General features: G+C 44.1%; 1 protein-coding gene across 6 annotated transcripts in view; it reads left to right on the top strand.

Annotated features, from left to right (window-relative positions):
* Nucleotides 1-14916, top strand: part of EXPH5 (exophilin 5) — a 533865-nt gene that overhangs the window by 502148 nt on the left and 16801 nt on the right. For 5 of the 6 annotated variants that reach the window (XM_085621524.1, XM_085621526.1, XM_085621527.1 and 2 more), the window contains one exon: nucleotides 13607-13736. In XM_085621524.1, the coding sequence (XP_085477650.1) occupies nucleotides 13607-13736 (130 nt within the window). The remainder of the gene's footprint in view (nucleotides 1-13606; nucleotides 13737-14916) is intronic. The other variant, XM_085621525.1, reaches the window with a different exon arrangement.

Genomic DNA, 14916 nt, shown 5'->3' with positions numbered 1-14916 from the left:
GATAGTGCAGTCTTCTTTTAGGATGTTGTTCCAGTCTCAGTGGGCTGGTCTGGCGGTGGCAGTTTGGTGATGGTGAGGGACAAGAATGGAGCATTTAAGGAGGGCATGGTTGGTCCAGGTAATTGGAGAGAGTTTGTCGACTAGATGTTGTCAAAGGGAGCACAAATGGCTTCGAGGAGGTGTCCAGCAGAATGTGTGGGTCCTTTCACGTGTTTGGTGAGTGAGATTTCCTTGATCTTCAAGTAGTGCAGTTGTGTTCGGGTCGGTGTGATCTCAATGAAGCTAGTGCATGGCCCTGGTTACCTGTAGATGAGGGTGCCACTCAGGGTGAAGTTCACTGTGATCAGGAGCACGAAAGACAGGTGTTACATGTTGCTGGGACAGTGTTCAAGGACGTGGTGCAGCTGATGGCATCCTTGAAGATGATGTGGATTCTGCTAATGGGCTTGCGTTGTCTGTTCTGCCTGGCGATCTTGTAGCTGGGAGAGATGGCTGTGGTGATGTCTGTGTTCCAATGCAGGGTTTAGCCAGTTCTCCATGTGGAACAGAAGGTCTGGAGGGTAGTTGTACAGTAGGTGCCAGACCTCAGTGGCGTGTTTGGTAAGAGAGTGGGTGTATAGGAGCATGCATGAGAGTGCAGTGTATTGTATGGTTGGTGGCTGGTAAGTGTGGGAGTGTTAGTCAGGTGTTGGGTGGTGCCATTGCGGGTGTGGTGGGAGGTGGGTGTCGGAGAGTGTTCAGCATAAAAAGCAATCAGTGCACCACTATGTATCAATTCCATAAAATATAAAATCTGTATCCAATGTCGTATTCTTCAAATTCTCCTTTTATTTCGACTCGCAAATGATTCTAGTGTGACATACAACACGTAGAGTGGATCAGCCAACTCGTTTCATCCATTACAAATGGACTTCTTCAGGGCATTTGCGGAGCCCAGTAATGAAACGGGCCGCTGTATCTATGACAAGACGTGATTTGTCAGCAGCGATATGCAACTAAGCGGCGGTGCAAATGAGTCACTTTGGGGCAATTGTAGCCACCTTAATCTTTCTAGTGATCATAGGGTTGGTGTGCGACACAACTTAAAATTATTATCGATACATTGGGTCCCACACAATTAAAGGCGGCCCAGGGTGGACAATCGCTTCTACTCAGCACCTTGATACGCGCTGAACAACTAAGTCGAAAACGATCCGCCTGGTCCGTGTTCCAAATGGGTGTTGTAGAGTGCACAAGAATTTGCAGGTGGTGCAGGTGTTCGGTGTTGTGTGGTGCAACACGGCAGCAACATGGCAAGAAGCAGCCAGGTCTGGCAGTGCAGAGGGTTGTAGCAGGTAGCAGTGGTGGGGGATGACCAGCATTACTAGCTCTGGGTATTGGACAAACAGGCTTGCCTTTAGTTCTCCTTTGGTGTGCCGCCATTATGAAGGCCCTGGGAGTGAGGAGGAAATCGGGGGTTGTGCTCATCTTTCTAATTCTCTCTCATTGCCTTGCCTCTCTACCATTCTGTGTGGTTATATCAATGCCTAATTTGTAAGTGAATGAGTGCCAGTATCCAATGTTCAGCAAACACAAAGAGATGATGGACGGAGCTCTGAAACTTTTCAGACACTCACCCCCAGTCACAGATCTGGGTTGAATCAATCATCGTTCTTTTGCTCACTTTGCCACCTTAGTTCAGACTCAGCTATATGCAAATCAGTCTTGACCCTGTGTCTCATGGGAACAGTCCAACCCGAAGCTCTGCACAGTAGCCGTGGTGGTCGGGGCAATTAAATGTCAGCCAATACCAAAGCTGTGTAGCCTTCAAGTCACCTCAGGCCTCTTTATTCCACTACAAGACACTACCTCGTCCTCTATTTCACACATGCAGGCTGCTGTTTTCTCCTGTGGTGAAGTTTTTCTGTCTTTTTCTGTTTTTCCGTTTCATGTTTTTTCATTCTCTAGCTATCAGTAAATGTCTGATGTGGAAGATTTAGTGCTGGTTCCAAAGATAAGTGCCAGTCGCTACCGCCTGCTCAAATTAAGCACTGAGCTACATCATGGGGATTCTAAAGGTACTCAGGGTTTGTGAATTCTAAAAATGGGGAAAAAAGGCTACAGATGAAAGCGTCTGTTTTTTTCCCTGCAAATGGTATCAAAAAAGGGGTTGTGGTGCTGAAATCACCATCTTCCCAGCTTTCAGGAACAAGCAGACTTTTGTCAGAAAACAAAAATCTTTTACACAGTTTTGGCATTTCTCTGGGACAGGGCAAAAATAGGCTATTTTTTGTGCGTTCAACCTCCTTCCAGTTAATGGTAGAAATGGGTGTGAAAGCAATAATGGATCCTGGAAAACTATACATTTTAGAAAAGTAGACTAAATTCTGAATTAAGCAAGGGGTCATTTGTGGTAGATCCTTCAATGTTTCTTTATAGAAACTAACAGTTAAATAAAGGACAAATTTAAAATTAGTTGAAAAAAACAGCCGTTTGTGTCAACGTTTTCACCTGTAACTTTTTCTACTTATGACAGCTGTTTGAAAGCAATATGCTGTTACATCCGCTGGACCTTTCTGGTTGTGGGGATATATAGGACTTGTAGGTTCACCAAGAACCCGACGAACCCAGAGCCAATAACTAAGCATCGACTTGCAATGATTTTTTATTATATACCGGGTATATAGCAATTATTCTGGGAAAATGTATACATGGAAAAATCGGGATGAAAGACACCTATGTATTTCTGAAATGGAAACAAAATATAGAGTTTAGAAACAGTAGATATTTGCACATTTCCGAAATTGTGAGTACCCATACTAGCATGAGAATTATAGGATATTTTTCAAAAGGACATATTTTTTAGACTTTGTCTTTCATTTGGAAGGCAGAAATGCATCGAAAGTCAATAGGTAATAACAGTTGCTCTACAATTCTGTGTTATCCTAAGTCTCCCAATAAAAATGGTACCTCGTGTGTGGGTAGGCCTAGTGTCCACGACAGGAAATGGCTCAAAATGCAACGTGGACGCACCACATTTTAACAATGAAAAATTACTCCTTTTGTGCAAAGTGCCTAGCTGTAGTTTTTTAACCCTAGCTCTGCTGGCACCTAGGGAAACCTAGTAAACCTATACATTTTTGAAAACTAGACACCCAGGGGAATCCAGGATGGGATGACTGGACTGGCTCTCGCCAGGTTCTGTTACCCAGAATCCCTTGCAAACCTAAAAAATTGTCCACAAAAAACATATTTTCCTCACATTTCTGTAGTGGAAAGTTCTGGAATCTGCGTGGATCCACAGAATTCCACCAACCCCGCGTTCCCCCCAAGTCTTCCGAGAAAAATTGTACCTCACTTGTGTGGGTAGGCCTAGTGCCCGTGACAGGAAACGGCCCAAAACGCAACATGGAAGAATCCTGCTATTCAGCAACTTCCCTGCAACATACTGGCGACTGAGCCGTTAGAGTACGCGAAGGCGACTCCCCCCCGTATCCGAGCTGAAATTCATCATATCTGGAGCCGCCATTATAGCAGCTCTTGTCTCCTCGCCCAAGTTCCCCCATTCTGGAATTGCGGCTAATGAGGCTCTATTTAACAGGCATGTTATTTAAGTCTTGATGATGATCCGCTCATCCTTCAAACGGATCGAAACGCTGTCGACACCCTAAAACACCTTATACGCAAAAAACCTTTTGTTCATTCCGCTGTAAAGGTGTTTTGTAGTGATTTGTTCTTGTAACACTGTATATCCTCCTTGTGTAACAAACTGGAAAAGCTTTGCCTGAGCCCCCTGTTGTTCATTTTTTCCTTGTTTATGTGCTCTACTGGCTAAGAGGGACACAGGATTGTGTCCCATTTTATGTATTGTTTTGTATGATTATATCCTAAACCTACAAGTAAATATCAGACCTCTGTCCGGCTGGACAAGTCCACTAAATATAGCTATGATTGAGTCTATATTCATTCCTTTGGTTTCCATTTCACTTTCTGGGGACCACTGTTGAAAACACTTGTTCTAATTCAGTCACAACTGCAAAGATCATAGATGAAAAGATGTAAAGGATGTTCACCCAAGGGAATCCATACCGTCATGGTGCAAGGCTCTCTTTCCTTACGGTAAACTAGCCTCAGGTGAAAGACCTTGTATACTGGTCGTAACTGAGCCGTAGGAGGTGAAGTCTCTGTAGTTCTATGAAACTGAAAAATCTACATTACAGGGTGTAACACATTATATACCGGATTCAACACACGTCCTATAAGAGAAATATTGCATCCTGGTTTGGTTTTCATGGGCAATGCAGCGCTAGAGGTGAAGGGCTCTATCTCAATGGCTGGGGAAAGGGTTACACTCCTGGCATGTCTGCACATTCGCTCATTCTTCTGGCGCACATACAATGAACAACAATTTCTTGGGTAACAGCCTGATTCCAGTCCCTAGAGATGATCAAGATAGTAGGCTGTGCTCTTGGTGAAGATATGTGCAACTGTGAGCCAATCCAGCCATATAACAAAAAGCACCACCACCCTAAATTGGTGCAGAGATAGGGGTCAAGAGACTCTTGGCACCAGCCATATGGTGATTCCCAGGAGGAACTCTGCCCTAGTGGTCTGTACACTGGTGATTACATGCTTAGAGCTTTTAAGAATGTGTGTGTAAAGTTTAGTCACTGTTTCCTAATGAGGCCACAGAGACTGGGGTCAGGATTAGCTTTTTATGGTGGGCCCCAGGTACACTTATATTTAACAGATGGTTGTATCAATATAGTCTGCTGTGGCTAAGACAGACTCCGCTCTTTAATCATCTAGTAAAACTGACAAGCAGTAAAACAGTAGTAAGACTGGTCGAGATAGGACTTCCTCAGGCTAAGTTACACTAATGTAGGCCACTTAGTGGGTTTCCTTACTTTTATTCATTTCGATTAAATGTTTCAATTATACAGCCCCCTCGCCCTAATAAAACTTTTTTGTGCCGTAACTCATTTCTTCCTTACTGAAGTGAGCAACTCAAGATGAATAAACTCAGACTGAATATTGTTGTACTGAAAAGGAAAGACCATATTTAGAGTTCGCAATCAATGTTACTATAGCTTAAATACTCCTATCACACGTGCAAGCACAGTAACTCCACTGAGCCATAAACCAGATGGAATAAGTTGATCCCCCCCCTGAGCCAATGTCCAAGTAACATCAGTACTGTAATGAGCCTCAAGCTAATAATACCTTTAAGCCACAGCAAGACTAGACCTAGTAACTTCATACTTCCCTGAGCATGGGTGCAGCAGTCTCAGGCTCTGAGAAGAGGCTACACATTGTAGAATAATGGAAGCCCATAAAAGATGCCCCGAATGGGTCCAAGTCTGTAAAATATATATTTTTTTAAAAAACACAGAATTTGACTATCTCCCTCTTAAAAAGATGATACTGCAGACAATGTTTGTGTGTTTGGAAGGCAGTTTTCATGTCATGTCCTTCATAAAATACTGTAGCTGTTTTGGTTAAGTCAGCAACACAAGACAGTTAATGACACTGGATCATATTGACTACTGGTATCAATATTAAAGAAGGGCTTATCCACCGGAAATGTGGCGATTGGATCTACAAATGAGCTCAAAGGAGAATAGGTTGAGGTACGGTCGAGTCTGAGTAGTACACTCATAGTCGTTGAAATGTCACTCATAATTACACTGAAATTATGAAAATGTCACACATGGCAATCAAACCTTGGCAGCTGTGCCCGCAGCAGCCCCCGTGTTCCAGCCTCCAGAGGCCCCATCAGCGCTGTAGCGCACACAAGCAGCACTACACTCTCTTGTCAGTGTTGGTTACACCAGTGAGTTGCCTCATAACAGTCCTGCCTCATAAATTAAATGGTGCGTGCGGTGGGTGCAAGTGACCTGAGCTTCCAGGCCCAGCAGCAAGTGGGTTGAAGGCAACTGCCTTGAGGCCAGAGACCATTTGCATATTTACATACCTTTGTAAACTGGTTACTGAGGCTTAGTTTTTTTTCTGGTTCCAGTACCCCCTGGGCCCCCACTCTGCCTATTCTTTACATTTGAAATTTACATTTACTGCTGTAGTGTGAAAATGCATTTCATGAAAAGGAATATATAGTAAGGTTGGGAAAAGAAAAATGCCAGCAATGTGTTGTTTAAAGAGCCTGGAAAGACCTCGACTTGACACTAAATAGGGTTATAAATACAGTATGTATTCATTTGTAATGTGAATCTTCTGTCTTTGTCCTAATTCTCGCCCTTCCCTTTCATGCTCACCCTGCACTCACAGCAATCACAATGCACTCCACTAATCTCCATGTCTGCCGGGGAGGCCCCTCCATGTACTTTTTAGGGGGGCCCCCCTCAAGTTTCGTTACGCCACTGCCTGTCGCGGGTACTTGGGCCTCCCACACGAGTGAGGCGCCATTTTTATCGGGAGACCCGGGGGAACGCTGGGTGGTAGGAAATTTGTGTCCGCCCGGTGATGCCACAACTTTCCCACACAAAAATGTGTAGAAAAAGTGTTTTTTTTCAGCTACATTTGAGGTTTGCAGGGGATTCTGGGTAAGAAAACGTTGGGGGAGCCACGCAAGCCATACCTCCCTGGAATCCCCCGGGTGTCTAGTTTTCAGAAATGTGTGGGTTTGGTAGGATTCCCTAGATGGCTGCCGGGGACGGGGCCAAAAACCCAGGTAATCCCCCTTGCAAAACCAGGTCGATTTGTGATAGGCAATTTTGATGTCGCCTCAGTAGGTTTTGGGCCCTTGCCTGTCGCCGGTCCTTGACCCACCCATGCGAGTGAGGTACCATTTCTATTGGGATACTTGGAGAAAGGCGGGTGGTAGGATATGTGTTTCTTTCTGCAGCGTGAACATTTTAGCATTATAATGCAAGGAAAATGTGACAGACACATTTTGAGGTTTGCAGCACGTTGTGGGTAAGATAACTTGTTGGGATCCACAAGAGAGATATCACCATGTACTCCCATGGGTGTTTAGTTTATTACAATATCTACAGTTGGTAGGTTATTCTTAGATGGAATGTACACCTTTGGCAGAGAGACTAAAAAGATAAAGATTACTGCACAGCCATCTATTCCTCAAGCACACACACATACTGGTTGGATTTAGCATGAGGGCGAGTGATGGTTCAGTATATAAAATGTTATTAACGAGATATCACAAAAATGAAATGCACTGTCAATAATTGAAAGGACAAAAAACTGAACCAGTGACTCGCAGCTTGTGAGCTGTAAAGCCACAACAAGGTCCCAACCGCTTTACAGGCCATTCACACACATTTCATACATGATGCACACAAGACCATTCACACCACCAGGCATGAAACCAATACATTACAACATTCACAAAAAGGGACAAGGTACACCCTGCTTGAGACAGAAAAGACAAATATTTCTGCACAACCACCTTTTCTTCAAGCACACAGACATACTGTTTGGATTTGGCACGAGGGTGAGTGATGGTTCAGTATATACAGTTGTATTAACCAGAGATTTCACAAAAATGAAATGCACTGTTAATAATTGAAAGGAGGAGAAACTGAACCTTTGAGTCACAGCTCGTGAGCTGTAAAGCCACGACAAGGCACCAACCGCTTTACAGGCCATTCATACCGCTTTCATACGTGTGACACATACAAAAACATTCACACCGCCAGCTGCGGGCCCAGCACATTACAACACTCACACCAGCAGACAGCGCCATTCAAGGGCCCATCACTTTCACACGCCCACATTCCTGACACAGCAACCACACCAGCTCACGGATTGCGTGGAGTGGCGTTTAGCTAGCAGTGTGTGTAGTGACCAGCAGCAAGTCACTGCTCACACACCGCCAGCCAAGCACCAGTCCACTCACCACCAGCCAAGCACCAGTCCACGCACACAGCCAGCCAAGCGCCAGTCCACACACACCGCCAGCCAAGTGCCAGTCCACGCAACCGCCAGCCAAGCGCCAGTCCACGCACACCACCAGCCAAGCGCCAGTCCACGCACACCGCCAGCCAAGCGCCAATCCACGCACACCGCCAGCCAAGCGCAAATCCACGCACCGCCAGCCAAGCGCCAGTCCACGCACACCGTCATAAATATTTTTTTAAACAAGAAAGAAAACACAAACCAATTGCAACTAGATACAAAACTATAACTACAAAAACAACAGCAGTAATTAAAGACATCATTCTATTGCCAAACGTGAAACTGAACAACTATATAAAACTATACAGACCAGGCAGTACACTATTAGACTCACGGTTGCTCCCAAAAACTCTTAAAGTGTGATACAATCTGAAACATGTGGGCACACACAGCCCAGGATTACAAGGACAATTGGCACAGTGCATACGACTCTCCTTCCGCACACCTCTTCGCAAGCAGACTCTACATCTCTTACAGGGATTGTTTTTTTGGGGCGTGGGAGGAATTCAATCAGGAAAGTGGTGATCTTTCAATCTAGCCACATCCTCCACCACTCCAACTCTAGGAACACTTGCCTGTTCCAGAACAACAAGGCTGCCTATCACAGACTCCTGAAACTGAACAAAAGTCATCTTTGACGCAGGAGAACACTCCTTGTACACAACAAAAGCATTGAAAGTTGCTAAATTGAAGAGATGGATGGCCAGCTTCTTATACCAAATGTAAGCCTTACGAATAACAGTGTAGGGTTCCAACCTCTGATCTACTCTATTGACACCACCCATGTGCTTATTGTAGTCTACCATGCACACAGGTTTACGCACTTCAGCAGCCTGACCCCAAACAGTCACAGGTGAAGTACTGTCATCATGAATGGTAGTCAGCATGTACACGTCCCTCCTGTCCACAAATATCACAGCTAGCAGTTCCTCACTACGCAAGGCACTGTCCCCTCTGAAGCTTTTTGCAAACAAGCTCTTTTGGGTAACCTTTACGGTTAGAGCGGATTGTGACACAAGCAAAAGTGTCCACTTTGAACAATTCCTTAAACAATTGCACAGCAGTGTAGAAGTTATCAAGGTACAAATAGTGGCCTCTGTTAAACAGTCCTCTAGCAAGATCCCACACAATTTTCTCAAACTCCTAAAGTGGACGGACAACCAGGGGGGGTCAATAGTGGAATCCCTACCAGTGTACACCCGGAAATTATAGACATATCCTGTCCTACTCTCAGACAACATATACATCTTAATTCCATAACATACCCTCTTGCTAGGAATGTACTGCCTAAAAAACAAACGGCCCTTGAACAGGACCAAAGATTCATCAAGAGATATTTCTTTGCCTGGAGTATAGATCTCTGAAAATCGATCTACAAAGTGATCAAGAACAGGCCGAATCTTAAAAAGACAGTCACAATCAGGGTTATCTCGTGGCAACGCCAAAGCATTATCAACAAAATGCAGCATCTGAAGTAAAAGTAAATACCGATCACGACTCATAATTGCAGAAAATAGGGCCGTTGCCATCAAGGGACTGGTAGACCAATATGAAGCCAGGGACGGCTTCCTTATCGAGCCATCAAAGAAGTCAAACCCAAAAACTTCTTCATCTCATCCAGATTTGTGGGAGTCCACCGGGTAGCTCTAGAACTGTTGTCTCTCAAAAACTGTTCAGCATACAAATTAGTCTGCTCAACAATCTCACCCAAAAATACATCATCCATGAACAACTGAAACTGTATAGGCAAAAAAAATTCACTATCCACTCTACACCTCTTGCACCATGGACACATCAGTGTCCTCCTCTAAAACAGGCACTTCATCAGCACTGAGAGTAGCTTCATCATCTGATGATTCCATGCGGAGAGAAAACTCACTGCCTGAATCTTCCTCTCCCTCAGACACATGAGACGTCAGTCTCATAATCCTGCTCAGAGGAAGATTCAAGAAGCATACCAACCACCTGCTGAGCAGTAATTCTACGGCTAGCCATAATGCTTACTAATAAAGGTAACTCGTCAAACAAGTCAACAACAACAAACCCTTTGTAAAAAAAAAAAAGAAATAAACAAAATGTAGCTTTATCACAAAAACCTATATACTCCAACACTATACCACTCACTTGCCAGAAGCAGCTAGACTCACCACCACCTACTCTGCACAGACACAGTAAGGACCAACAGTATCCCACTAAAAAATAAAAAAAATAAAAAATTACACATAAGACAACACAAAACACATCGCAAAGAATTTAATGCACAAAACACTAACTAAATATGCTGCTATTATGACCCCACTTACAAAAACTTCATCCATGCATGACAATAATACTCATTTGGAGTAAATACAACAAAAATGTTTTTCTTACCAAAAAAATGCAAATACGCAAAACTGCAGAACAACCACTGCCGAAACCGCAAACAGGAATCAAAAGCTTTACACTAGAATAAAAAGGAGAAAAAAAACCCATTACAATCACATATGCAAATAATGCACCAGTCCACACACAATCCACCAGCCAAGCTAAGGGGTAGGTGGCCTAACAGTATAAATAAAATATTCACCCTCGTAAAAGGGGAGCAACCCTTGCCCAAGAGGCCACTCCCCAACACCAAAATTAAAAAAAACCCTGGTGTCTAGTGGCTTCTGCCCCCAGATGGGCATAAAAACCTACTGCTGATCTGCCACACAAAGAGGGCAGACACGGACAAATTAATGCTCCCCAAAGGGGAGCAACCCTTGCCCAAGGGGCCACTCCCCACAAATTAATCCCTGCTGGGCTAATGGGCCACTAAATAAAAAATTGCTAGATCTGCCCCCCTAGGGGGGGGACAGACAGCCAAAAACTTTGCCCCCAAGGGGGAGCGACCCTTGCCCAAGGGGCCACTCCCCATAAATTAATCCCTGGTGGTCTATGGGCAACTACATAAAAGAAATGGCGAGATCTTCCCTCCTAGGGGGACGCAGACAGTCAATAACATTGTCCCCAAGAGGGAATGACCCTTGCCCAAGGGGCAACTCCCCACAAAATAATCCCCTGGTGGTCTAGTGAGCCACTAAATAAATATGGCGAGATATGCCCCCCTCCCCCATGGGGCAGACAGCCAAAAACAATGCCCCCAAGGGGAGCGACCTTGCCCAAGGGGCCACTCCCCATAAATGTATCCCTGGTGGTCTAGTGGGCCACTTTAATTTAAAAATAATGGCGCGATCTGTCCCCTAGGGGGGCAGACACAGCAAAAACATATTGCCCCCAAATAGGAGAGCGACCCTTGCCAAAGGGGCTGCTCCCCGCAAACAGCTGATCAATTACCAAAGGGGAAAAAAAATCCCTGGTGTCTAGTGGGCATTCCTGCTGCACGATCGCATGATCATGCAGCAGGAATGCTCAAAAGAGGCATCAGGGGAAAGGAAAACCCTTTCCTTTCCCCTGATACCTCTTTTTTAAATTACCCCCCTCCCACGAGGAGAAACTCACCTCCTCTACCGAAGACGCGTTGGGAATCACCTAATGACGTCAGCGCGCCTTACGCGCTGACGTCATTGATGACTCAGGGGGAGGCAGGGGAAAGGCTTACCCTGCCATCCCCAGTGGGGGCACCATAAAGGGGGCCCACGGGGGGGAGCACCAGCGCTTCCCCCCGTGGGTGGGTGCTAGGACAGTCCGGGAGCTGTCTTGACGCACACGCCCACCGACCGGCCGGCGCACTAAAGGGGTTAAAGACAGTTTGTTTACACATTACAATAGATGTCTTAAATTGCCTGCAGAACTTGAGGGAATATCCTTCCAAGCAAGCACTGATGAGGTCTGCAGAAAATGGTGCGTGTTTCAACAACCTAGAACAAAACAAAGGCATCTGTGGAACACAAAGGTGTTTTAAAAGCATTTCTCAAGACCAGCAGAATGACACAGACAGATAGACACTTGCCATTTGTACTTATGGTCAGGTAATACATTTGGGACTGTGGTTAGTTTATACATGTGAGGGCCACCTTCTAGGCACAATGTGATTTGAGTATTATCTATGTAGGAGTAAAATTGAAAGCCAAAAGGAGCAATACGATTGGCTAGTAGTGCCACAAACAGATTGATGAGCATAGGGATGAGAGATGAGCCCTGCAAACCACAGAGCTCACCTTTTTAAATAACTTTATTGAGCTCACCTTTTTAAAGGAGGAGCAGTAGTGTGCAGACACATTATAATTCCTTAATAGAAAGTTACACATACTGCAGGAGATAGCCTTCTGGACAAGGCTCTCCAAAAGGCATCGAAAAAGCTTTGAACTCATGCTGTTTTGAAGTTGTTTGTTTTACCAGTTGTAAGGATGGACCTGCATGCCACACCATACAGTGTGCTGCATACTAACAAAGCTGAACTGACTAAAGTCCAGCTTCATGCCAGGAGGTCAGCTGGAAGCTGTGGGTGGATACAGATGAATTAGAGGTGGGAACCGACCATACAAAGCATTTTAGGGTGGGGCTGAAATCCCTAAACCCCTTTGAGAAGATCAGAGTCGCTCCAACACTTTTAAAGTTTGCGTCTGTATGGCTATATGTTTGCTTCTATATGGCTATAAAATTAAAATCCAATGTTCCGTTATGTTGACGGCACCATACAGTTTTGCAGATGCAGCAATAGTAGTATTTTCTAATACTTGGAAATAGACCTCACCATTATTTTGACTATACTAGTCCACCTTTGCTAATGCGTTCCTTCATTTTAAAGAAAAGGATTAGTGTGCTATTCTTGAAAAGCGTATTGTGCAATGTAAAGCCTGTTTTCTACTTCAGCAGCCCTGCTGTGCATATTACGAGAGCAACAACGTTTTTTCACCAGGTGCGCAGCTCTGGGAAAACAACAAGCTGTTCTTCTGACTTCTGTCAGGGCTATTTCGGGGACCAAACAAAAACATGAGGGTTGACCAGGCGCGGCCAGGCACCCCCATAGCTAGGACCTTGGCAGACAGTGGTGACAGACGCATTGATAATGGATTAGAGAGGGTCATCTGAGGGAGGTGGAGATCAGAGGCGTCTGGTCTCCAGTGGAGGGCCAGCTCCACTTCAACTTACTGGAGCTATGAGACATCCATTTGTCACTATGGAGTCAGCGTGGAACCTCGTGACGCCACCTATCGGTGCACAGGAGCACTACAACACAATTCTTTGTTTCTAGTCCGGCGTCTGAGGGATATTCTAAAGCGAAGAATCTGTGGTTAGATAAAGTATCCAACCGGAAGAGCATTACTGAAGGTAAGTAACTTGTTCACCTTTCTACAATATTCTTATTTATAACTGACGCAGTTTTCTTGCCTCTGTTTTTATTCTTAATAGCAAACGGAATGCATTTATGTGAGATTTCATACTGCAGCTAACAAGCTAATACAGTTGCATATTTAATTTGTTAAATATATTTTGCATCTTCAGTATTTGACGAGTTTAGTATAAGTGGGAATGGCGTACTCCAAATTTATGTGATGAGCATATTGCAAGTGACAAAGGAGTTGCCTCACATTGTAGGAGCATTTGATCCTTAAATGGTCTTGGAACTCCTTTTGACTTGGAAAATCCTCCTTACATACAGTTGTGGCTACTTTACCCCTTAAATGAACAAGTTTCCTGACCGAAAGCTATTGCAACACTTTTATTATCACTATTCGTACTTAAAAACAATGTTATTCCATTCCGTTTTCAGCAGTCTGACATATACAACATGCCTCCGCAGAACCAGCAATACAATAATCCTTTTTCAACTAAAGAAACCAGAACTCGGGTAGGAAATGCCCCTCCTGCAGATTCTCAAATTGAAAGAGAACTTTTTCAAGGTAAGCCAGCTTGTTACCATAATTGGCGAAAATATATAAAATCAACAAAAATAAGGGGAGAGATTATGAAAATTCCATTTGTGGTTGCAAATTGTGCCCCATCTTTTTGCGGAAAAATAGGAAGATAATTTTGTAAACCAACCTGTATACTAATAGGTCGGTTCACAACATTCCAATTCGTAGTGGGATCCAATCCGACCTGTCATCAATATTCATGAAGTAGGTCACCAACTGTGACTCACTATGTTTGGATGCAATAACTATGATTGTGACAGCCTGTGGAATCAGTAGGCCACCATGTCTGACATCACGTTTTAATTTTCTTTATGCAGTCATTTTTTCTCAAAGTTAACAGGTCTGCATTTAAAAATATAAGCCACTGCCCACTCCCAAACAAAATGTTTCCTTTCACAAAGGGGTGGAGTCCCCCTACCCTTTCTGAACGGGTTACCGTCTCCTTTGGGAAGCCGCTTTCATATCAATGGTTTGCAACCAAAATTGTTGTTACAAACCATTTATACATTTTATTCTGAATTACAATTTGGAAGTGATGCCCTAAACACGCTACTTCCAGGGTGCAATTTGTCATGCCTTTCTTTCTAAACCCATTTAGTGAATTGCAACATGGGTTTAGTACATTTAAAAAAAACATTAACTGAACTACTATCAATTAGGAGAATCGCAGGCTGTGTGACTGCTAAACTACTTTATACAACTAGCCCCATATTCCATTAATTTTCTTCAGAAATACTGCAAGAAGACAGATGTAGCAAAACCTGTAAATTAGAAACAAGAAAAACAGATATGTGTTTCCAATAAACATTATTTGCAGAATGCTATATTAAGTCATAAAAAGGGTTTGCTGACCAGGCCTGAGGGGTCCAGGAGACCATCTTCACTTTTAGTTACTGATAAGATACGAATACCCAACTCCACGAGCCACTATATCCCCAACGATAATTCAGCTTCCTTAAATTCCTCGTTTTTACACAATAAAGTTTAGTGCTGTGTAGCTGCCAATAAATTGAGCATCAGGGGTTCACGAGGAGGCACTCTGGTAAAAATCCAGGGGCAAGATTGCTTGAAATTGAAACATTGAGTAATTTCTGTGTAGAAACATTTAAAGGGGGCGTGGCTTAGACGGCAAGGAGGATGCTTGCCTGAGTCAGCCACTCTGTCA

This window comes from Triturus cristatus, chromosome 8, assembly GCF_964204655.1.
Source record: "Triturus cristatus chromosome 8, aTriCri1.1, whole genome shotgun sequence".
Taxonomy (NCBI): domain Eukaryota; kingdom Metazoa; phylum Chordata; class Amphibia; order Caudata; family Salamandridae; genus Triturus; species Triturus cristatus.
This window is presented reverse-complemented; position numbering and strand designations above follow the sequence as displayed.